Source organism: Sapajus apella, unplaced genomic scaffold, assembly GCF_009761245.1.
Source record: "Sapajus apella isolate SASKATOON/1434 unplaced genomic scaffold, GSC_monkey_1.0 scaffold66, whole genome shotgun sequence".
Classification (NCBI taxonomy): domain Eukaryota; kingdom Metazoa; phylum Chordata; class Mammalia; order Primates; family Cebidae; genus Sapajus; species Sapajus apella.
The window spans coordinates 9,219,348-9,241,441 of NW_022437006.1; the positions used below are offsets into that span (position 1 = coordinate 9,219,348).

The 22,094-nt window shown below is 41.2% G+C and overlaps 1 protein-coding gene, 1 long non-coding RNA gene and 2 other non-coding genes across 7 annotated transcripts in view; 2 read left to right on the forward strand and 2 right to left on the reverse strand.

Annotated features, from left to right (window-relative positions):
* Window positions 1-374: 374 nt before the first annotated feature.
* On the reverse strand, window positions 375-514 carry LOC116530425. The gene has a single exon (XR_004259988.1). It is a non-coding gene; the product is annotated as a U4 spliceosomal RNA (small nuclear RNA).
* Window positions 515-1,347: 833 nt separating this feature from the next.
* LOC116530324 lies at window positions 1,348-18,134 on the reverse strand. The gene is made up of 4 exons (XR_004259941.1): window positions 18,073-18,134; window positions 17,720-17,921; window positions 10,405-10,406; window positions 1,348-1,359 (listed from the first exon to the last, which is right to left on the reverse strand). It is a non-coding gene; the product is annotated as an uncharacterized LOC116530324 (long non-coding RNA).
* ANO6 (anoctamin 6) overlaps window positions 4,673-22,094 on the forward strand; it is a 189,717-nt gene continuing 172,295 nt past the window's right edge. For 3 of the 4 annotated variants that reach the window (XM_032248379.1, XM_032248383.1, XM_032248382.1), the window contains exon 1: window positions 4,733-5,041. In XM_032248379.1, coding sequence (XP_032104270.1) covers window positions 4,972-5,041 — 70 coding nt within the window. In that variant the 5' untranslated portion in view covers window positions 4,733-4,971. Of the gene's footprint in view, window positions 5,042-22,094 lie in introns of all 4 variants that reach the window. The other variant, XM_032248381.1, reaches the window with a different exon arrangement.
* Window positions 17,712-17,873, forward strand: LOC116530447. Its single transcript, XR_004260005.1, has one exon. It is a non-coding gene; the product is annotated as a U1 spliceosomal RNA (small nuclear RNA).

The following is a 22,094-nucleotide window of genomic DNA, read 5'->3' on the forward strand; positions in this document are numbered from 1 at the left end:
AGTTAACTCAAGATAGATTCAAGACTTAAATGTAAGACCTAAAGCAATACAAACCCTGGAAGAAAACCTAGAAAGTAGCATTCTGGACATTGTCTTGACAAGGTATTTATGACTAAGTCCCAGAAAGCAATGGCAACAAATACAAAAATTGACAAGTCAAGTGGGACCTAGGAAGGAGCTTTGGCATGGCAAAAGAAACTATCAACAGAGTATATAGACAATTTACAGAATAGGAGAATGTATCAGACAAAGGTCTAATAACTAGAATCTGTAAGGAACTTAATTCAATAAACAAAAAAGAAACAATCCCATTAAAACATGCGAAAAGGACATCAATGAACACTTCTCTCTCTCTCTCTCTCTTTTTTTTCCAGTCTCCATAAAGACTGTCAAAAATTGCCAGTGTTAACTACATTGCAAGTCCTCACGGTGGGGAATTGGTAAAAGTTTTCAATTAGCAATAATCGTGACTTGGATAAACTCATTGGCTACGATACTGCCACTGCGCAAAGCTAATGAACACTTCTCAAAAGCAGATATACACATGGACAACAAATATATGAAAAAAAATGCTCATTATCACTAATCATTAGAGAAATGCAAATCAAAATCACAATGAGATACCATCTCATACCAGTCAGAATGCCCATTACTAAAAAGTCGAAAACAACATATTGTCGAGGTTGTGAAGAAAAGGCAATACTTATACACTGCTGGTGGGAATGTAAATTAGTTCAGCCACTGTAAAAAGCAGTTTGGAGATTTTTCAGAGAACTCAGAAATACCATGCAGCCATAGGAAAGAACCAAATCATGTCCTTTCCAGCAGCATGGATGCAGCTGGAGGCCATCATCCTAAGCAGATTAATGCAGGGACAGAAAACCAAATACTGTAGGTTCCTAATTATATGTGAGAGCTAAACATTGAATACATATGGATACAAAGATGGAAACAGACACTGGAGACTGCTGGGAGAGTGGGAGAGAGGTAGGTTGGAAGTCTACCTCTGGGGTACTACGCTCACTACCCTAGGTGACAGGATCATTCATTCACCAAACCTCAGCAACACACAATTTACCCATAACAAAACTGCACATGTACCCCCAGAACCTAAAATAAAATGGGAAGAAGGAAAAAAAAAAAAGGAATTTCAGGATGGCAACCACAGAAACTTTTTTAAAAAATTAAGTTCCAGGATACATGTGTATGATGTGCAGGTTTGTTACATAGGTAAACATGTGCCATGGTGCACCTATCAACCCATCATCTAGGTATTAAGCCCCACATGCATTAGCTATTTATCCTGATGCTCTCCCCCTGCACCCCACCCTTCCACGGGCTGCAGTATGTGCTCTTCCCCTTCCTGTGTTGATGTGTTCTCATTGTTTAGCTCCCACTTATGAGAACATGTGGTGTTTAGTTTTCCGTTCCTGTGTTAGGTTGCTGAAGATAATGGCTTCCAACTCCATCCATGTCCTTGCAAAGGACTTGATCTTATTCCTTTTTGTGGCTGCATAGTATTCCGTGGTGTATATGTACCACATTTTGTTTATTCAGTCTATCATTTATGGGCATTAACCACAGAACATTTAAATCCCAAGCATTAGGCCCATAAGACTGTAGGACTGTGTGAATACACTGTTTGAATGCCCATGTACCTGTCCCTGCCTGGACTAGATAGTAAAGTTATAGGACTGAATGAGTTCTATAGGGAAAGATGAGAAGAAAAGAGGCCCAAGATCTGAAGCTAGAAAAGCAACAACATTTATAGGATGGGCAGAGAAAGAATATCCTGGTGGCCAAAAGTTGTAGTTAATGACGGATGAATGAGAAAACAATGGTTCTGTGATCCCTGTTGCAAATACAAATAACCTGGCTATATATTAAGAATATTTTCACAATTATTGTATGGATGATAATTCTTCAGGGATAAGAGTGTGATTCTTACACAGGCCTATTATTTTGGCTATTTTTGAGGCATATATTACTCAGTTGAAAAAAATGCGCAAGAGAAGTGGTAGAAAATAAAATGGATTAGAGGAAAGAATGGAATTTACTAGTAATAGACTCATAGTTAGAACCTAAGTTAGCAATTCAGTTCCCTTCTAGCAACAGCTACCTTTAAATATAAGGCCAACAATGTTTCTCTGCAACATTTATCAAGCAAGAAAAATGTAAACTCTTAAAATCTGTGAAGAATTCTAAATGACTAATTGAAACTTGTTGAAAAACCAACTACAATAATTCTCTAACTACAAAGTAACTTTGAGCAAAGTCTTAGTACATAAAAATGAGAACATCTGGTAAAAGAACTATGGCAGGAAGTTGATGAGACTTTGAATTTAGAATCCGTGGGGAAAAAAGTGATCTGAAAAAAAAAATGGATTGGGAGTCTCTGGAGGTGGTTTATGAAGTGGCTATGAGCACAGATTCTAAAGCAAGCTGTTCAGGTTTCAATCCTGGCTCCGCTATTTACTCACTGTGTGATTTTGGACACGATGCTCAAGTTGCTTCATACCTGAAGAAGGGTGTAACAATCTCTAGGGTTGTTACATGGATTAAATGACTGGATGCCTATAAAACACATAAGACGTTTCCTAGCACATAAAAAGTACTACACAAAAATTTGTTATATGAGTATTGTAAAAATTGATCATGTAATGAAAACACTTTTGAAGTTTCTACTTTTAGTGAGTTTCACAAGCTTAGGTGAGAAACTTCAGTAAAAGAAAACAATCTCTTCTCATCTTCTTTCTTCTCCCATTTTTTTCCTCCTATTGTCAGAGTACTGTATTGTCTCTTTTACTGAAAACAATTCTCTTTATTCAAAAAAGTACGTTCAGTAGCAAGTACAGTGTTTCCCAGATATTTTCTTTTTTTCTTTTTTCTTCCTTCTCAAACACTGTCCAGAGATTTTTCTTTCCTTTTCTTTTCTTTTCTTTTTTTTTTTTTTTTTGAGACAGGAGTCTCCCTCTGTTGCCAGGCTGGAGTGTAGTGGTATGATCTTGGCTCACTGCAACTTCCGCCTCCCGGGTTCAACCGATCTTCCTGCCTCAGCCTCCCGAGTAGCTGGGACTACAGGTGTGGGCCACTATGCCCAGCTAATTTTTTGTATTTTTAATAGAGATGGGGTTTCACCATGTTGGCCAGGATGGTCTCGATCTGACCTTGTGATCCACCCGCCTCGGCCTCCCAGAGTGTAGTGTTGGGATTACAGGCGTCAGCCACCGCACCCGGCCCACAGATATTTTCTTAAAAGTAATTTCATCATGTCTTTTAATGTATATATTCATTGCTATCTTCCCACTTAGATTGGTCTCAATGTTTTCTTTCGTTCATAGAAAACATTAAAAATAAGTTAAGGAGCTGAGGTGTAAGGATTGCTGGAGGCCAGGAGTCCGAAACCAGCATGGGCAACATAGCCCCATCTCCACAAAAAATTTAAGAATTAGTCCCACGTGATAAGGATTACTGGAGGTCAGGAGTTCGAAACCAGCCTGGGCAACATAGTGAGACCCCCCTCCCATCTCTACAAAAATTTTAATAAGTAGCCCCACGTGGTTGTGTGCTCCACTGGTAGTTCTAGCTACTGAACTCCCATCTGTACAACACAGCGAGACCGTCTCAGAAAAAGTATATGGAAGAAAAAAATGCACAATAGATTTAGCGTTATTGGAATAACCCTAGCCCTTCAGTGGAAAAAAATATAAAAAATTTCAGTGAGTAGGAGTAGACAGTAACACATATAACCAATATTTCAAATATACCTTGTAGCCCTTTTGAGAAGTAAAAATTGGCCAACCTGAATGCTTTTTTTGAAGAAGTTTTGTAAACACACGATCCCCAAAACCTGCCGTTCAAACAACTCCAAGTGTCTTTAAAGTACTAAATCCCTTGGTATTTGTCCTATCGGTCCCTTTGGTTTCCAGGAAAGCATTAAAAATGAAAATAAAAACTCTCTGCCTTATTTTATTTCACTACTTTCTTTTCCCTTATTATAGCTTTCCACATTGCTTTAGAAGAATTTACATCTAAGTCTAGTGGCCTTCAGCTTCTTCTGCCTCTTTGACACAGAGGACTAATAGGCTGCACACTTCAGCGGTTATCTTCCGACCACTCCCTGTGTGCTGCTGCGGGCGGGGTAGAGGGCGCTTCTCCACCATCCGAGACCTCAGTGTCTGCGGAAATCCTCCTGCCTTTGTGCACACGCCTATTTAGAAAATTTTCTCCACCCCCCACCCCCGTCCGTCCTGCCCCTTCTTCTTTTGCTTATTCTGTGTGAGTTTTGCCTCTCTTCCCACCCCCACTTCCCCGTGATCTTACCCTACCCCTACGGATTCCACTTTCCCCACTTCGGAGTTAGAGTAATTTAACATCCCCTCTTATTAGCTCCACGTCGCCTTTAAACGCCATTCAAACGAGCTCGCCTACCAGGGTGGTGCAGTTGTGCTGTAGCGGCATTTCCCCCCTCTCCAGTATGAGGTTAAAACAAAGCAAGCCGCAGTGTGTGTCCACAGACGACCTTGGAACGAAAAGCTGCCCTGCTGGGGATCAATGTTTGGGGAACCCCGTTCACTCCCGCCCTCGCGTGTTCCCGCCTCGTACTCCAGCTATTCCCCCGCGCGCAGGACCGGACTACTCCCTCTCCATTCTCGCCTGCCGACTTCCTTCTGCGCGCCTCATAAAACCGGGGAAGTTCAATCATTCCGCAGCGAGCCGCGGCGGCCGCACTGGGCATGCTCAGTCTCCGGGCCTCGCTCAGCAGGCGAGAGGTTTCCTCCGGCTCTGGGCTCGGGTCGGCGGGCGTCTGGGCTCGGCTTTCCCAGGCGTGGGCTGGGCAGAGCGGACACTGAGCCCGAGCTACACGCTCCCCGCAGTCCCCGACTCGACCCCCGGGAGAGCCGCGCTGTTCCGGAACCTGGGAGCCCCCAACTTCGTGCCAAGTTGGGAGCCGCCTTCTGAGGGAGAGAGATGAAAAAGATGAGCAGGAACGTTTTGCTACAAATGGAGGAAGAGGAGGACGACGACGATGGGGATATCGGTGAGCGAAGGGTCCCAGCGTTTCCACCCGAGAGCCCGAGCCACGGCGGGAAGAAGTTCGGGGACTGCGAGGGGGCGCTACGCTCACCGCAGGGGAGGTTGGCCGGGACCCTCGGCCGCTCCGGGCGGGGGAGGAAGCCTGCTGTCCCCGGCTGGTTGCAGACTCAGGCCCGGGTGCGGCCCCGGCGGGGGCGGAGGCGCGGGGCGCGTGGTGGCCGGGAGGACAGGCTCCGGAAGGGCGGGGGATTCCGCCCCTGAAAAGTCTGGCAGCAGCGGGGACGCCTTCGCGTGCTAAAGTCTCCACTCAGAAGCAACTTTGGGGTCACTTCCCCGCTACCCACAATGCTAGGGATGCCGAGGAGCCTGGGCACAGGGGCGAGCCCCAGAGCGGGGTCCTGGGAGCGGGCCCGCGTTTGGAGGACCGGGTGTGACCCACCTGAATCCTCCTTAAAGTAAAAGCCGACCAAAGGCTCTGGGAGGGTTGAGGCCGGGGGCGGCGGCCCGGGGTAGTGATTTGCGGTCGCTAGGCGCGCACCGAGAACCCTTTCCCGTCTGCGGAGCCCGCCGTGGCAGTGATAGGAGGACTCCCCCAGGCAGGGTGGACCGCAGGGCATTTCCCACGAGTCCTGAGGGTCCCTGGTGATTGGGGAGCAAATCTGGGGTGCCCCATTTCTAGTTAAAGCCAAGAATGCATGGAAGTGACAAGCTGAACGGAGGGAGAGCTGTTTTGAGACAGAAAGTAAAAGGCAAACCAAAGGGGTGGGAGGAGGTGAGGAAGGGGCAAGGAATGGGAGGACCAGAGAGAAAATCAGGTCCCTAAAGAGAACGCTGTCGGATGATGGCATAATGTCCCTCCAGAAGACTGTAATTAAATTACCATGTCAGTCTGTTGTGGCGACTCGGCTTAGTCTCCTGGATGCCAAATCAATTTTAAAACAGAACAGATCCTGCTGATGTTCTAAAGCCTTGTTGTTCTCTAACAACTTTAAAAGTAACAATTTTAGGAGTTGGGTGTGGTTTTTATTCCTGTCACATTTTAGGCACGAATCATTTAGATCAAAAGAATATGGTAACTTCTTGGTTGTCCAGGGACAAATCCAATAAAGGAGATTACACTCCATTGTTTAGTTTCACCTTTCATTCATTCATTTAAGAACAATTTACTAGATATTCATCCTTAAGGGGGGAGCAAATAGTAGTTTTTATAGGAGAGAAAACGGAAGCGCACAGGTTGGTCTGCCCAGCTTCTCACGTTTTGAAACCCAGGGTTTCGGATTTGTAAGACCAGTGCAGATTAATACTCTTACTACTGGGTCACAATGGCTGTTATTACTGTTTAGCAAGGTTAAGTAGTACCTGATGATTGCATAAAATATAAATCATAGGAGCGAAGTTTAAAAAGTTACAATAAAATTGGCGCAGCCTGTTTCCCAGGAAAGTATTCTTGTCTCTTACGGTGAGGTGCACTGTTTATAATGAGTAAGTAAATGAAGGCAGAAGCTCAAATGGAAACTGAAGTAAGCAAAAGGCTCTGATCTTTATTTGTTTTACTGTTCCAGCAATAAATCTCAGTTTAGAAAGTAATTTGGCCTAGCCTGTGTTTACCTATTTAGGCATCGTATAAATTTATCTGAAGGGTGTGGCAATAAACTCTTTTTATTTTTAATGGTAGATGTCATTCATGCTAGTTTTGTCAAGTCAAACAGTGTAGATATATTTAAGAAAAATTAAATATCTCTACTCTTACCCACCTTCTAGCAACTACTAATATTAATTCTTTACTGTTCATATTAGTATTAATTCTTTACTGTTCATATTAGTAGGGCATTTCCCACTCTCCCTGAGGGGCCCTGGGGCCTTTACTATAGGGGTCATCTCAGCATGTTATATGTCAAGCCACAGGTACCATTTAAACAGGGCTTGGCAATTTTTTTTCTTTCAGTGAATGAAAAGGTATGTTGATATTCTAACACCCAGTATCTATAAAGGTGATTTATTTTCTGTTTCTTTTTTTTTTTTTTTGGAGACAAGGTCTCATTCTGTCACTCAGGCTACAGTGCAGTGATTCGATCATGGCTCACTGCAGCCTCAATCCCTCTAGGCTCAAGTGATCCTCCCACATCAGCCTCCCAAGTAGCTGGGACTTCAGGCACCACCATGTCCACCTAATTGTTTTTTTGGAAATACAAATTTAATGTGGATTGCAGTGATTTTATATCAGAAAATATTTAACTGTGCCCATGTTAAGTTTATGCCTTTACAAAAGAGTGAGACTTTAAAGATTACCAGGAGTAGGCTGATAGTGGTACACTGCCTTTTACAAAATAATTATTATTTCCAACTGTGGGAGAGGAGACGGGTGAAATGAAGATAGTAATTTTGACCTCTGCCTTTAGTTTTGCAATGCAGGTCTGTGTTAACACTATTGACTAGTATATTTCTCCTAGTACACTTGATTGTCACTGTCAGTAGTTGTATAATAGTTTGAAACCTACTTGTGTACTGGAGATTTCTGTGAAATCCCTCTATTAATATTACGTTTATAATTAGAATGGGAGAATTATTTTAGAGACAGGGTCTTGCTCTGTCACTCAGGCTGGAATACAGTGGCAAGATTATAGTTCACTGCAGCCTTGAAGTCAGCCTATAACAATCCTCTTGCCTTGACTTCCTAAAGCTCTGGGATTACAGGTGTGAGCCACTGTACCCAGCTAATTTAATTAGTGAATTAAATTCAGCGTCTCTTCCTGTTAGTGTAGAAAGCTATAGGAACAGGAGAATTATTTTGACATGAGTTCCTGGGTAAACAATCTGCCATTATAATGGCCCCATTTGCAGGAGACCAGAAAACAAAACAAAAAACAACAAAAAAAAATAACTTTCTAACTGGATGCGGTCCCTGATTATATCATAGAGATGCTTTATGTACATATGTGGAAATGTACCCTCTAGTAGCTGGGATTTAGAACCTTTTAAACAGTAGATTCCTGCTTACTTTTGAAACACTGTACTTTTATTTATTCATTTAGAAACAGGGTCTCCCTCTGTCTCTCAGGTAGGAGTGCAGTGGCACAGTCACAGCTCACTGCAGCCTTGACCTCCCAGGCTCAAGCAATTCTCCAACCTCAACCTCTCGAGTAGCTGGGACCACAGGCCTGTGACAACACTCCTGGCTAATTTTCTTTTCTCTTTCAGTAGAGACACAGTCTCACTGTTGCCCAGACTAGTTTCAAACTCCTGAGGTTAAGTGATCCTTCTACCTAGGCCTTCCGAAGTGCTGGGATTACAGGTGTGAGCCACCGTGTCCGGCTGTTCAGTACTTTGTGTCAGTGTTGTCTCCTAGTTTAGAATGAACTGATCTGGAGAATTAAGAAGGGTGTATCTCACTATGGGGGTCTTTTCTTTGTTTACTTAAGTCATGGCCGGCAGAAATTATTTCCAAAGGTTTGCTCGTGTGGCAACCTGTTGGCATTTGAGCATTTTTGCAATAGGCCACTTATTTCTAAAGCAACGCCACCAACCAACCATTGAAGCCACATCCAGGCAGTAGTAGTGGGAAATTTGTGGTTTGAAGCCCCTGTTGCGCTGGTGGAGATCATGTTGCTGCAAGCCCCTGGAAGGCGGGTTGTGTGCTATCCTGCCAAGTGTGCAAAAGAGTGTGCTCGGCTGGTTTTTGCCCCTTCCGCCACTAACTAGTGAATTAAATTCAGCATCTCTTCCTGTTAGTGTAGAAAGCGATAGGAACAGCTTTTATAGCCAGAATGCAGAATCAGATTAGCATGCTGCTTTATTTTGTTTCTTGCATTCTGTTCTCTATGATCAAGCTTTGCTGAAGGAGGAAAAGTGGTTCCAGAAAAGACTATAAGCTATCAGGAACTACTCCGATGGTTCAGATAAAAAGGTTTTGTTTGTGGATGGTTGGTAGGTTGCTTTCAGTTCCTAGTCTGTTTATGGTAGTTTACTCTTTGATCCCCACCACTAATGGTCGTGTCATTGAGGGGGTAGACAGAGGACATGGTCCATGGCCTTTGAGACCTGTGGTCCAGCTATTGGCTCCCTTTACAACTGTCACATTTTTACATAGACTTTACCTTCCCACAGCCACCTCTGATCCCTTATTACCTATTTCAGGTTTAATCACCTGTAAATCTAATACTGGCCCCAGTCTTCCTTCATAAACATTGATTGAGCAATCCTTCTATGCTAGTTTCAGGATTAGGTGCTGGGGCAGGTGTTGGGAGACTAAAAATGAGTAAGACATACCGGCGTCTTTCAGGAGAAAAGTTCCTTAGAAGCAGACTGTGGTATTGTGAAATACATAAAGTATTCTTCCAGTTTTCTTGGCATTCAATTCCTAAAACTTTTGGAATTTTCAAAGTGATAAGTGTCTTTTTGTATGCTAATAAGTTGACAGATGGCTGGTAACCCCTAGCTTCCTGATGGGGGCTGGTAAGACCAGGGCAGGATTAAAGGGTTGGACTTTCAGCCCCATCTCCCAAACTGGAGCCAGAAGAGCCAGACTGAAGGTTAATTTGATAACCAGTGGCCAATGATTTAATCAGTCATGCCTATATAATAAAGCCTCCATAAAAACGCAAAAATTCTGTGAGCTGCCCGGGCAAATTAATGGAACCCAAAGAGGATGTTGTTGTGACTGTCAGTGGGTCAGAAATCCAGGAAAAACAACCTGGGTCCTGTGATTGGTATCAGAAATAGGGGGCAGCCTTGTAGGACTGAGCCCTCAATCTGTGAACTCTGAGGCTTTCCGCAGGTGGATAGTATTCAATTTAACTTGATTTAGAGGACACCCAGCTGGTGTCCATTGCTGAAAGACTACCTGCTTGTCATGTGGGGAGAAGTTTTCCACACCTGGTTATAAACATTTTCTGTTTTGTGTTGAGAGTACGGAAGGAGAAACTGAGTTTGGATTTCTCTGCATCATTCAGACAGACATTTGTAATAAAAGGTACATACAAAACCAAAGGGAGAGGATGGGAGAGCTTCACAGAAGAGATCTTTGGGTCAGATGCAATGTAGTGCCAAATTGACTGGAGGAGAGTCTGGAGTTCCAAATAGTTACCTGCAAGGGATGGCAAGGACAGGCTATGCCATGAAGGATCCTCCATACACTTTAAGGATTTTGGATTTTACCCTGTATGTGATTTGGAGCTTCTGAAGGATTTTAATGAAAAGAGTGATAGGATTGGATTTGCCTTTGGAAAGATCTCCGTAATAGCACGTTCTAAAGTTGGTTGGGAAGGGAGACAGTAGAGCTAAGCCTTTCCAGTAGTTTGGGTCAGAAATGCCTGCAGCGGTCATGGGAATAGAGAAGAATGGGTCTGAGAGCTTTATGAAACAGGCGACATCTGTAGTATCTCAGCTGCTGATTGTTTTCAGCAAGCAAAGAGGAGCCCAGGATGATGGTGGCAGGAGGAGAGAATTTTCTATTGTTCCAACAAGTCTTACAATTTTCCTCTCTGACCATTGTCTCAGACCATCCCCTTTCTTAGGAATTTCAGCCTCGCCTTCATTTTTTTCAGTGGCTCCCCGTGATATTATGACACATATGTTTTTGTTCATGGTTCTTGGCTTGTAACTCCTGTAACTCTTGCTATAATGTTGAGGTGCTTTAGGCCTCAGAAAACAGAATCTCCATCTCTGACCTTCTGCCCTATTTTTATCTTTGTCGCTCCAATTTTAGAAACTAAAAATATACTCTAATCTTTCACCACCTTTCTGTGTGAGAACTGCCCGTGAAGAAATTCTCCCATCTACCTTGTCTGAATGTAGGCCATAAGACCCCATTTCAGAAGGGGTCCTGCCCCATACCCTGGAGGAAGGCATGCTGCACAGAGATGCCAGAGAAATCTGAACAGACAGGCCTTGCTGGGTTTCCCCATTCACTCTATTAGCATTAAATCATATGCTTTTTGTCCAGTCACTTTTCAACATGGTTCAATCATAACTATCCAATGAAGTCTCCATAAAGGTCCAAGAGAGCTGGTTCAGGGAGTTTCTGGATAGCTGAACAGTGAAGGTACCTGGAGGTGGATTGCCCTGGGAAGGCATGAAAACTCTGTGCCCCTTCCCCTATTCCTCACTCTATGCATCTCTTCATCTTTATCTTTTATAATAAACCGGTAAACGGAAGTGTTTCCTTGAGTTCTCCAAGCCACTCTGGCAAATTAATGGAACCCAAGGAGGGGGCTGTGGGAACCCCAATTTATAAATAGTCCATCAGAAGCACAGGTAAAATGACCTGGGGCTTGTGATTGGCATTAGAAATAGTTGGGGGCAGCCTTGTGGGACTGAACCCTTAACTGTGGGATCTGATACCATCCCCAGGTAAATAGTGTCATAAGTCATTTGGAGGATACCCAGCTCATATCCACTGCAGAATGTATTGCACGTTTGTTCTGGGGAGAAATCCTTCATGTTTGGTCAGAACTCTTCTGTGAGTATTGAGTGAGAGAACAGAAAAAACACTTGGTATTTTTATACTCACAGACTCCCTTCCCTTCCAAGTCTGTCACAAATCCAGAAAGTTGTTAATGATCCTCCTAGCCCAGAGTACCCACAGTGAATTCTCCGTCATTTTTTGTTCTATGCAGTTAGCATTCATCCTGTATTTTGTCTTTGTTGTTCATTATCTTTGCATTTATTATTCCTGCAACTAGAGTTTAAATTTCCTGGTGAATGGCCTAGTTATTTGAGTCTTCTGGAGATCATGCAAAATATTGTAAATGTTGTACATATTCCATTGTTATAATTTTTAAGAGTTGTGTCTCTTTCTCATTCTCCTCTAAAATGTAAGTTCCCTGAAGATTGGTATCTTGTGTGCTTTGTGTTTTAAGCTGGTGGTAGGAGCCAAGCAAATAATTATGGAAGCAATGGATGATTTCTTCTTTTAAATAATTTGATTAACATAATGCCCTAGTGGTTTTATGGCCCTAGTAGAATTTTCTTCTTCTGTGGCATTTTGAAATACCCTCAGTTATCTGTTCTAAAAATGCTGAGTGTATGTATTTTACCAGGCACTCTGCTAGGTTCCAGGGTCCCTGTCCTCCAGTACCTCACTATCTAGAAAGGAGACAGGTGAACAGATAATTTCAGTAACCAAGATCTGTACCAGGTTCAGTGGTGATACCAAGGAGAAAGCATGTGACCTTGCTTAGGGGAATCCAGGACAGCTCTACTGGGGCAGCAGTGGAGCCAGCTGCCCTGGAGAGATGAGAAGACAGGTGAGGGCATGGGGCTAGGACAACAAAACATCCTGAGTGTTCCTAAAGGCACGATGATTTCTCAGAAATTAAACCTTGGTACTACCCTGGTCTTATTCACTATGGCAAAGGGATCATGTTATATACATATCATACATATATATACACACACACATACATATGTATACATATGCATGTGTATATGTCCCCTGTACCAAGTAGATGACAGCTAAAAAACAAAGCAAACTGTCCTCAAAGTCTCTTTTAGAATAGTCTTGCTGGGGCCGTGGTGGCTTATGCCAGTTGTCCTGGTGCTTGAGGAGGCGGGGCTATGTGTTCGAGGCCAACCTGGGCAAAATAACAACCTCTCATTCATTAGAATAGTCTTGGTTTTTTTTTATAAACCTTTTGTTATTTTTGGTTTCAAATCCACAGACATGATTTGTCTTCAACATTATTTCAAGTGAAATAATTGTTTTCCAAAAGATTCCCCAGTATCCTCTTAAAATATTTGGATCTAAAAAAAAAATAAAAAATAAAATATCTGGATCTGAGACAAACACAGCTCTAAAAGAATAAGAGTTCCTCATACGTAAATTGTATTTTGTATTTCAGCTATATACACACTCCTCTTTTCTCAAGGGGTTGAAGCAGTCACATAAGTTGATTGCTCTACATTTATTATTTTTTTCTTTTAGAAACCTCTAAATTTAGACCATATGCTATGAAGACTACCATCAGTCATATATGATTTTAATTCTGATATTCTTAAAGGGAGATTAGCACGTATTAAGAATCCCACATGGTGGCTCATGCCTGTTATCTCAGTACTTTGGGAGGCCAAGGTGGGAGGATTGCTTGAGCCAAAGAGTTCAAGACCAGCCTGGGCAACATACCAAGATCCTGTCTCTACAAAAACTGCAAAAATAAGTTGGGCATGGCGCATGCTTGTGGTGCCAGCTGCTTGGGAGGCTGAGGTGGAAGATTTGATTGAACCCAGGAGGCCAAGGCTCCAGTGTGCTGTTATTGTACCACTGCACTCCAGCCTGGACAACAGAGTGAGACCCTGTCTCAAAAAAAAAAGAATCTCACAATTTGGCCTTAAATTCAAGGATGGTATTGATGTCTTAGTGATATCTGTGGCAAGTGATTAAAATTTTATATTTTAATAAGTTTCCACTCTAATCCTTTAGGTTTTCTTTTGTTATGCTTTACTCGGTTTGTGTTTTGTATTTTAGCTCTAACTCTTAACCAAAAACACTCATCTTGAGGGAAGATTTCTCTTACTCATCTTTGTATCTCACAGCCCGAATATCATAATGTTTTCCACATAGTAGATGCTCAACAAAACATATGTTTTGGGACATTTTTAGATTATAATGGAAGCTTTGCATGCCATATGATTTAAGCTGCCTGATTATAATGCATTCAGGGCTGGATCTGTGCAAGAATGGTCAATTTTAGAACAGAAAATATTTCCAATTACCTTTAGCCAAGGAAATGTACTACTTGACTGATTGGTAAATCATATGTAAAGATACAGATTAAGGGAATTTTATTCAGCTAAGTGATTGTCTTATGACATTATTTTTTTTTTTCTTTAGTTTTGTCTTTTGGGCATTGCAATTAAAATTAATTAGCATCCGGCCGGGTGCGGTGGCTCAAGCCTGTAATCCCAGCACTTTGGGAGGCCGAGGCGGGTGGATCACGAGGTCAAGAGATCGAGACCATCCTGGTCAACATGGTGAAACCCCGTCTCTATTAAAAATACAAAAAATTAGCTGGGCATGGTGGTGCATGCCTGTAATCCCAGCTACTCAGGAGGCTGAGGCAGGAGAATTGCCTGAACCCAGGAGGCGGAGGTTGCGGTGAGCCGAGATCGCGCCATTGCACTCCAGCCTGGGTAACATGAGTGAAACTCCACCTCAAAAAAAAAAAAAAAAAAATTAATTAGCATCCGTCCCAAAAATCAGACAGTTTGAAGAATACTAGATGAGTATGTCAACAGTAGAATATTTTGGACATGGACCAAAGAGCAATTCAAATACTGTTCAGCCAAAACACATCACATGGAACGCTTGCATAGAAGACAAGTTGAAGGGTTAATAGGCAACTTTCTCTGCCATAGTAATTATTATTGCCCTGGCTACATGTTTGAATACTAATGGAAAGATCTTGCTGCAGTAAGTTATTCAGCAGCCAGAAGTGCAAATGAAAGAAAATATATTCTTTTGTGAAGTCCAGATGTTGCTTTTATATTTAATGCTTTCATAATAGGATTTTGGAATTCTATTTCCCACATTATTTTAAAATACAAATATTTGAAATTGAAAAAAAAAAAAGGGGGGACATTGGCACTTAAAGTTCTCCTTTCTAATATTTATTATAACTTTGGCAGAACTTTAGCCTTAGGTCAGAGTCACGCAAATAGATGTTATTTTACAGAGTACAATTATGCAAATTACAGGGTTGTTTTCAAAGCTTGTTTTATCCAAAATAAGATTTTGTTATAATTGAATTTTTGGTGATTTCTCTAGACAATGTATCTAGATGTTTGAAAAATAATCTTTGGCTTTGCGCAGACAAAATGATGGCTGCTAAAGTTTTCTTACAATATCACATAGACACAGTCTTACACATGCTTCTTTTTTTCCTGATTTGTACTGAATTTTTAAGAAAAACATATTTCCCACTAAATTCTAAAAAATGATACATTTTCTTTGCATATGAAAATCAGATCCTTAATATTATTTTAAAAGTTTTATTATGATTTATGATTTAAAGTAATGACATTGTTTCATTTTATTAAACAAGCTATGAATGACTAAATTGTATAAAACATAACATATTCTTTCTTTAAAAAATTAACAAAAATCGTTTTCTTTCCTTTTTTTTCAAGATAGAGTCTTGCTCTTTTGCCCAGGCTGGAGTACAGTGGCATGATCTCAGCTCACTGCAACCTCTGATTCCTGGATTTAAGCTATTCTCCTGCTTCAGCCTCCCGAATAACTGGAATTACAGGTGACACCACTATACTCCGCTAATTTTTTGTATTTTTAGTAAAGTCAAGGTTTCACCATGTTGGCCAGGCTGGTCTGGAACTCCTGACCTCAAGTGATTCATCCGCCTTGACCTCCTAAAGTGATACCCATAGTAAAAACACAGTTTACTAATCTTAAATGCTGCTTGGGAAGAAAGAAAAGTAAAATTGTAAGGAAGAAAGATGAGCTCTTAAAGGTAATTAGCTACTGTTGTTGTAGAGCAGTAAGGAGTGAAGAGGAAAGTCTTACGGTCATATGACCTCAGTTTACGGTCACGTAGCACCTTGTCCCTCGTCCCCTAAAATTGATTGCAGGAGGCAAGCTTCTCAGCCTCTCTGAGTTGGTATCTTCAGTCTTGTGTGGTTGCTGAGAGGATGCAAGGTGGTATGCATGGAACTGGGCAGGGACCCTTTTCACGTAGACACTTATGAGTGGCAGTTACATTATCACCCTATAATAAATTCTTTTTTTTTTTTTTTTTTTTAAAGAAAAAGCAATCATGGAAACTGCTGTTCTTCTGCTCACTAAGTCCTTTCCCCTCAAACATTACTGTCTATTTTTGTGGCTCTCTATCATGTTGTGCATGTAGGAACTGCTCAGGAAGTGTAAGTGTTAGGCTAAGGGTAATCATGATAGTGGCTGTGCTGTAGACACATGCATTTAAAGATAAAGGTGGTTGAAGAATAGTGTGTGGTTTCTGCAAACAGCAAAGAGATAATTATTGTGTGTGTTTTTTTCTCTTACAGATCTTTGGGCAGACTAACAATATTCTCCCGATTCTAGGAAACCGATTTCAGGGGGAGCCACTTTCAGGGAATCTTAGCAAAAGATCCTAGAGGCTGACACATAGTGGCTCCCAATAAATGGCTCATGAATGTAGGGATTGTAGTTTCATCAGTGGTCCCTGTGGCCTATCCTATTCTCCCAGGTTTTGTTTTTGTGTTTTTGTTTTTTTAAGACACGGTCTCCTTCTGTTGCCAGGGCTGAAGTACAGTGGCACGATCATGACTCAACTGTAGCACAGACTTCCAGGCGCAAGTGATCCTCTTACCTCAACCTCCTGAGTAGCCAGGATTACAGGCATGCACCACCAGGCCTGCCTTTTTGTTTGCTTGTTTGTTAGAAATTAGTCTTACTGTGTTGCCCAGCTGGTCCCAAACTCTTGGGCTCAAGCAATCCTCCCACCTCAGGCTCTCAAAGTTCTGGGGTTACAGGTGTGAGCGACTGCACCTGCCCAAGCAGTTCTAATTAAAGTATACATGCTTCTTTTTTAGTGTCATCGTATAGTTGTGTGCACAAAAAGTGTGGAAGGAAATATTTAAAAAGTTACTAGCATTTATTATAATTTGAGTCTTTAGAATATCACAGTAGAACACAGGAGAGGAAGATTAATGGTGGGATTCTCAGTGGTTAGAGTTCTACATAATTCCTATCTTAGAGGACTGGAGATGCGGAAATAAGGAGGAATCTTTCAGAGCTCACTGTTGGGTAGTGGGAGAGCAGTGTTTGGTGGAGGCAGGGCACTCAGGCAGCAGCTGAGGGGAAGGATCTTGACCTCATGTTTAAAACCTGTTGACCTCTTCATCCTTCCCACTCACTTCCCACCTTGCTAATTTTCAGCCATTGTGTATACAGGCAGCATCAGTTTCTGCCCCTCTTTTCTCTAAGAATCCTATAAAATTGGAGATTATCTTGGGTCTCTGAGAGACGAGCTTCTCAGCCACCCTGATATCCCTGCATACTCTCAGGACTGTGGTAATGCTGTGGGAATCTATAGCCACTCAGATCTGGAGGGGAGAATAAGAGACCAGGCCATGTGCTGGAGCAGATCCACCCTCCTCCCCAAACCCCCAGCTAAGTGTGGGTATTAGACATGAGGTGAAGGTGATCTTTCTCAGGGTCTGGGATCTGAAGTAGAAAACCCGAATTAGATTATAAGTACTTATTCTGGAGATTAAAAGAAAAGGATACTCTTCTCTGTGGTGAAAGATTACATGCCATCTGTTACAGATATAGATAGCCACACCTTAATTTGGCCAAGGATGTGGACAGGTACTCTGCTGTACTGTGGCGAGACTATGGTGAGGAAGAAATGGGCCGCCATGCTGGCCAGTGATCCTTTTAATGTTCCCATGTCAGCTTTTTTTTTCTTATTCTTGGGCTGCTTATCACTGTCCTCAGTTTTATTTTTATGTTTGTTTGTGTTTAAATTCTACCTCTGTCTTATTTTCATCAGACGGCTTAGCCTGGCTCTGCACAGAGATGGAGACTTGCTACTACTTAAACTTTACTTTTAGACTGATATGAGTTCAAATTCTGGCCTAGACATTCATCAGCCGTGTGACCCTGAATGATTAACACAACTTTCCCCTCATCTGTAAGATGGGACTAATATTAGAACCTACTTCATATACTTACCTGGCAGGGGAGATACCATGATCACGAAGGTGGTTTTCCCAGGGCGAGGCTTATCCATTGCACTCCTGATGTGTTGAGCCCTGCGATTTCCCCAAATGTGGGAAACTCGACTGCATGATTTGTGGTAGTGGGGACTGCGTTCGCGCTCTCCCCTGGTCTCTTTATTAAAAAAACAAAACAACAACAGCAACAAAAAAAAAAACTAGCTGGGCGCAGTGGCTCACGCCTGTAATCCCAGCACTTTGGGAGGCTGAGGTGGGCGGATCACCTGAGGTCAGGAGTTTGAGACCAGCCTGACCAATATAATGAAACCCCGTCTTTAAAAAAAAAAAAAAAAAAAAAAAAAAAAGAACCTACTTCATACGAAATGGTTTTATCAAATGAAGAATGCCATTTAAAAATCTTACTTTGCAGGATGGTGGTGCGTGATACACTAAAAGCCTTCCATAGTTATAAGGTAATGTTATCAACATTATGGGGAGCTGGTTTTACCTAAGTGTTAACCCAGGCTTACCTCTTTTGTTTTTTATTAGAGATTTTGCCTTTCTTTGAAGGCTGTTCTTTCCATTCATACAGCTCATTGCCACTTTTTGTTTTTTCCATTAAACTGGGAGTATCTTGAGGAGAACTTTCACCTCAGTGAGCAGCTTAGGGCCTGATGCATAGTAGGCAATCAGTAAGTTTTTGTTGCATGAATGGGTAAATGAATGAAAGGTATTGATTATTGAAGAGCTATGTGATGTGACTGAAAATAACCTGGTCTTGAGCAGCTTCTTATAACTTTGGGGCCTTGGTTTCCATATCAGAAAAATGTAGGGATAATACAGAACAGGTACTGATACTCTACTGGATTGTTATCAATGTATATAAAATATGAGGATGGTTCCTTGCACAGTCATTGTAAAACAACTAAGAGAAATATAAGTGAGGTCATTTAAATAAAATTGCATTTTCCAGTAGATACATTTCACAACAGAGTTGTATCGTTTTGAATATATAATTTTAATATGAAAGGTAAGGTTCATAATGGAATATCAGATGACATTTTGATAGCCTTTCTACTAAAGAAAATAGAAATAGGAGCATTTCTTAATTTAGCAAATTTAAGATTTTAAAGTGTCTTGTATTCAGGTCTAAAGAATAGTGTTCTTAATATTGATCACTTGAATTTTTGATAAAGGAATATTTGTAGTTTTTACTTATTTCAATGGTTATTTTAAAAGGAAAAATTCTAGGCTGGGTGAGGTGGCTTAGCTTACACCTGTAGTCCCACAGGAGTTCAAGACCAGCCTGGGCAACATGGCAAAACCCTGTCTTGGCAAAAACGTACAGAAATTAGCCAAGAGTGACAGTGCATGCCTGTAGTGCCAGCTACTCGGGGAGTTGAGATGGGAGGACTACTTGAGCCCAGGAGGCGGAGGTTGCAATGAGCCAAGATTGCACCACTGCTCTCCAGCCTGGGTCGACCACAAAACAAGGCTCTGTCTCAAAAAAGAAGGAAAAAATTCTAAAATGTTTAATTTTCTTACAAGACTAGAATTTATATTCATTGAGTGTTGTTAAAGTTTGATGTCAAATATAACTTGTTAGATGAGTATAATGATAGGCAAAAAGAACACACAAATTATTACCCTGGTAGTTTGAGTCATTTTGAATTTACTAATATAAAAAAAAAAGAAATAATCCCTATTTAATTTGCAAAATAGATACAGGAGTTAATGCTTGTCATTTTGTATGCTTGAAAGTTGGGAGTGACTCAACCTATGACCAAATGTTAGAACTTAAACACTGGCAGACCGCCTTCAGCATTATCAGACCTAAGAAAAGTTTAGACATTCCATTTCATTTGGATGAGTGGGAGCAAAATGAAAGGAAGAAGGCTGTTTTTATCCCCAAATAAAGTAGAGTTTAAGATTATTTGCTTTCTATTTAAGCCTTTCATGGGAGTTACTTTTTCTATGAAAGGCAAAATTTCATCTTACTGCATTTAGAATTGCAATTCTTACTGTCTACTAGATTTCAGACTGTTCTCTATCTGAAGATTGCCAGACCATTTCATATTTTCTGCCTCCATTTAAATTTAAATGGTACTTACTGCCCACTTGGTACATGCTTCTATAACAGGCATATCACAGCCTACAAATCATAGAGGAGACATGAACATTTCCAAATAGGCCTTTTATCTGCTCTAAGGGTAAGCAAACACAGCAAAAGGCTTTTGAGCCATGGAGTAATCATGGTTTTCCTGAGAGTTACAGTTGCCTTTACTGTGGCTAGTGGCCTGTTTTATACTTCAAAATGCTTATTTTGAAGAGTTCAATCACTATCTTGACTAAATTATTTGGCAAAGAAAAAAAAATCCTCTGAAAGCTGACTGTAATTTGCTAGCAATGAGTCAGCTTCATAAGTCAGGCCCACTACTTTTTGAAAAAGTCATGTGCATAGAGATTTCGTTTAGCTTAGAGCACTGGATTTTTCTTGTCTCACAATCTTTACTATTTGAGTAAATACATGTGGTATATTTAAAGTGTAGAGATAAGGAAGCAAATAGATCCCATCTTCACTGGAGCTTATATTCTAATAAGTGATAAAATAAAAACTAAAAATGTACACAGAAATGCATTCATTTACGTGATATCTGTTCAGCACCTTCTGTGTGCCAGGTATTGTGCTAGGTACTAGAAATGGAACAACAAACAAGACTGAAGTGGCCCCTTCTCTCAAAGTAGGTGGCCTGGCAGGGAAGACAAACATACCAACAGCATACCAGCAGATTATATTTAAAGATTGCGAAAAAAGAGACTGAACCAGGATAGCTGAGAACAGAACTTGGGCGCATTCATAACTAGTTCAAGGGGATGGGCTCTCACTGGGAGATGGCTGACAAGTGCACCTGTTATTCTTATTCTAAAAATAACATGGCCCTAGATTATCAACTCTTTGCAAAACAGGTCTATGAGAAGGCTCAAGATGTACGTTAGATTAATGTGTAAAACACCACAAATGCTTTCAGGCTTACAAGTCCAGTTGTACTCAGGGAATTCACCATGCAGAGGTTTTGTTTATATTGATTTTTATAGCTGTTAATGTACCTTGCAAAGTAGTACTGTTGCTGGTGGTTCTAATGCCCCTTTGTTCCTTGCTGAAATAATAGCCCTGGGTTGGAAGGCAACAAAAGTTAGTCAGTCACCCCAGTTCCCTTCATTCTTTCTTTGTATTTCAGTTTAGCACAATTATCTTCCTTCCTTGTGCTAAAGGAGAAGCCATGGAAAGCTTAGACCTCAGCAATTCTGTGTAGCTTCCCAGAATTTTCAAAGGAGGGGCAAAGAGAGGGAGCAGATACATCTGTTCCGTGCACTCCATCTTTTCTTTTCAAGGAAGCAAGAGGCAGGGAGCTAGAAGAGAATGAGCCTTTGGATTCTCAGTCGGAAATGGTGCTCCAGACTTCCTGCTCTGCTGGCTGAGGGATGTGACTCATTCCTGTCTGGAGGAAGAGTTTAACCTGACTTCGACTGAGAGTCACACGAGGGCATGAATCAGAATTTGTAAGGGTGGAAAATACCTACCAATGAGTCTGATATGCTTCTCAAGATTTGTTACCCTTGAAAAATCTTAATGTTAGAGAGTCATACTGTGGGATTCCTTCCCTGTGAATAGCCAAAGCACCCTAGTAATAGTGATAAGGAAAATGCAAATTAAAGCTTGCTTTGTTTTCACTTCATAGGGCAAGAAGAAATGGATGCAAATTCTGTTTTCATTTGCTGTTAAATAGTCTTACTTTTTTTTTTTTTTATGTAAGGATCTTTCATACATGACTGAAATCTAGCAGGTAATATGCCTGTATTATTAGATTGTTACATCTGATACCTCTCATTCCTTCCCAGTTGGGAATATTTTCTATATAAATGCCATTGAGATCAAGTATGAGAAATGCTACCATTATTTTTTGCCATGTTCTTGTCTGAACCCTCTATTCCTAGTACTGCTTATTTAGTCTAGCGATATTTTTGGTTAACATTGTAAAAGTGTATCTTATATACAGGAAAATGTAGTTAACTGATCAGTTTAAGTTATGACAGTTGTATAACCACCGCCCAAAACAAGAGATGGAGGAGATTTCCAGCACCCTTGTACACCTCTCATGTCACCTCCCTCCCCATGGTCCCTGCAAACACTTAAAGACTTTCTCCATAAACTGATTTTGCCCATTCTTGAACTTTGTTCTAAAGAAATCATGTAGGATGCAGTCTTTTGTGCCTGGCTTCACTTAGCACTATGTATTTGGGGATTCATCCACGTTATAGGTATCAGTAGCAATCCAGTGTATTGGAACTATAGGAATATCTGGAAAAAGCATTTTGAATTAAACTTTGAA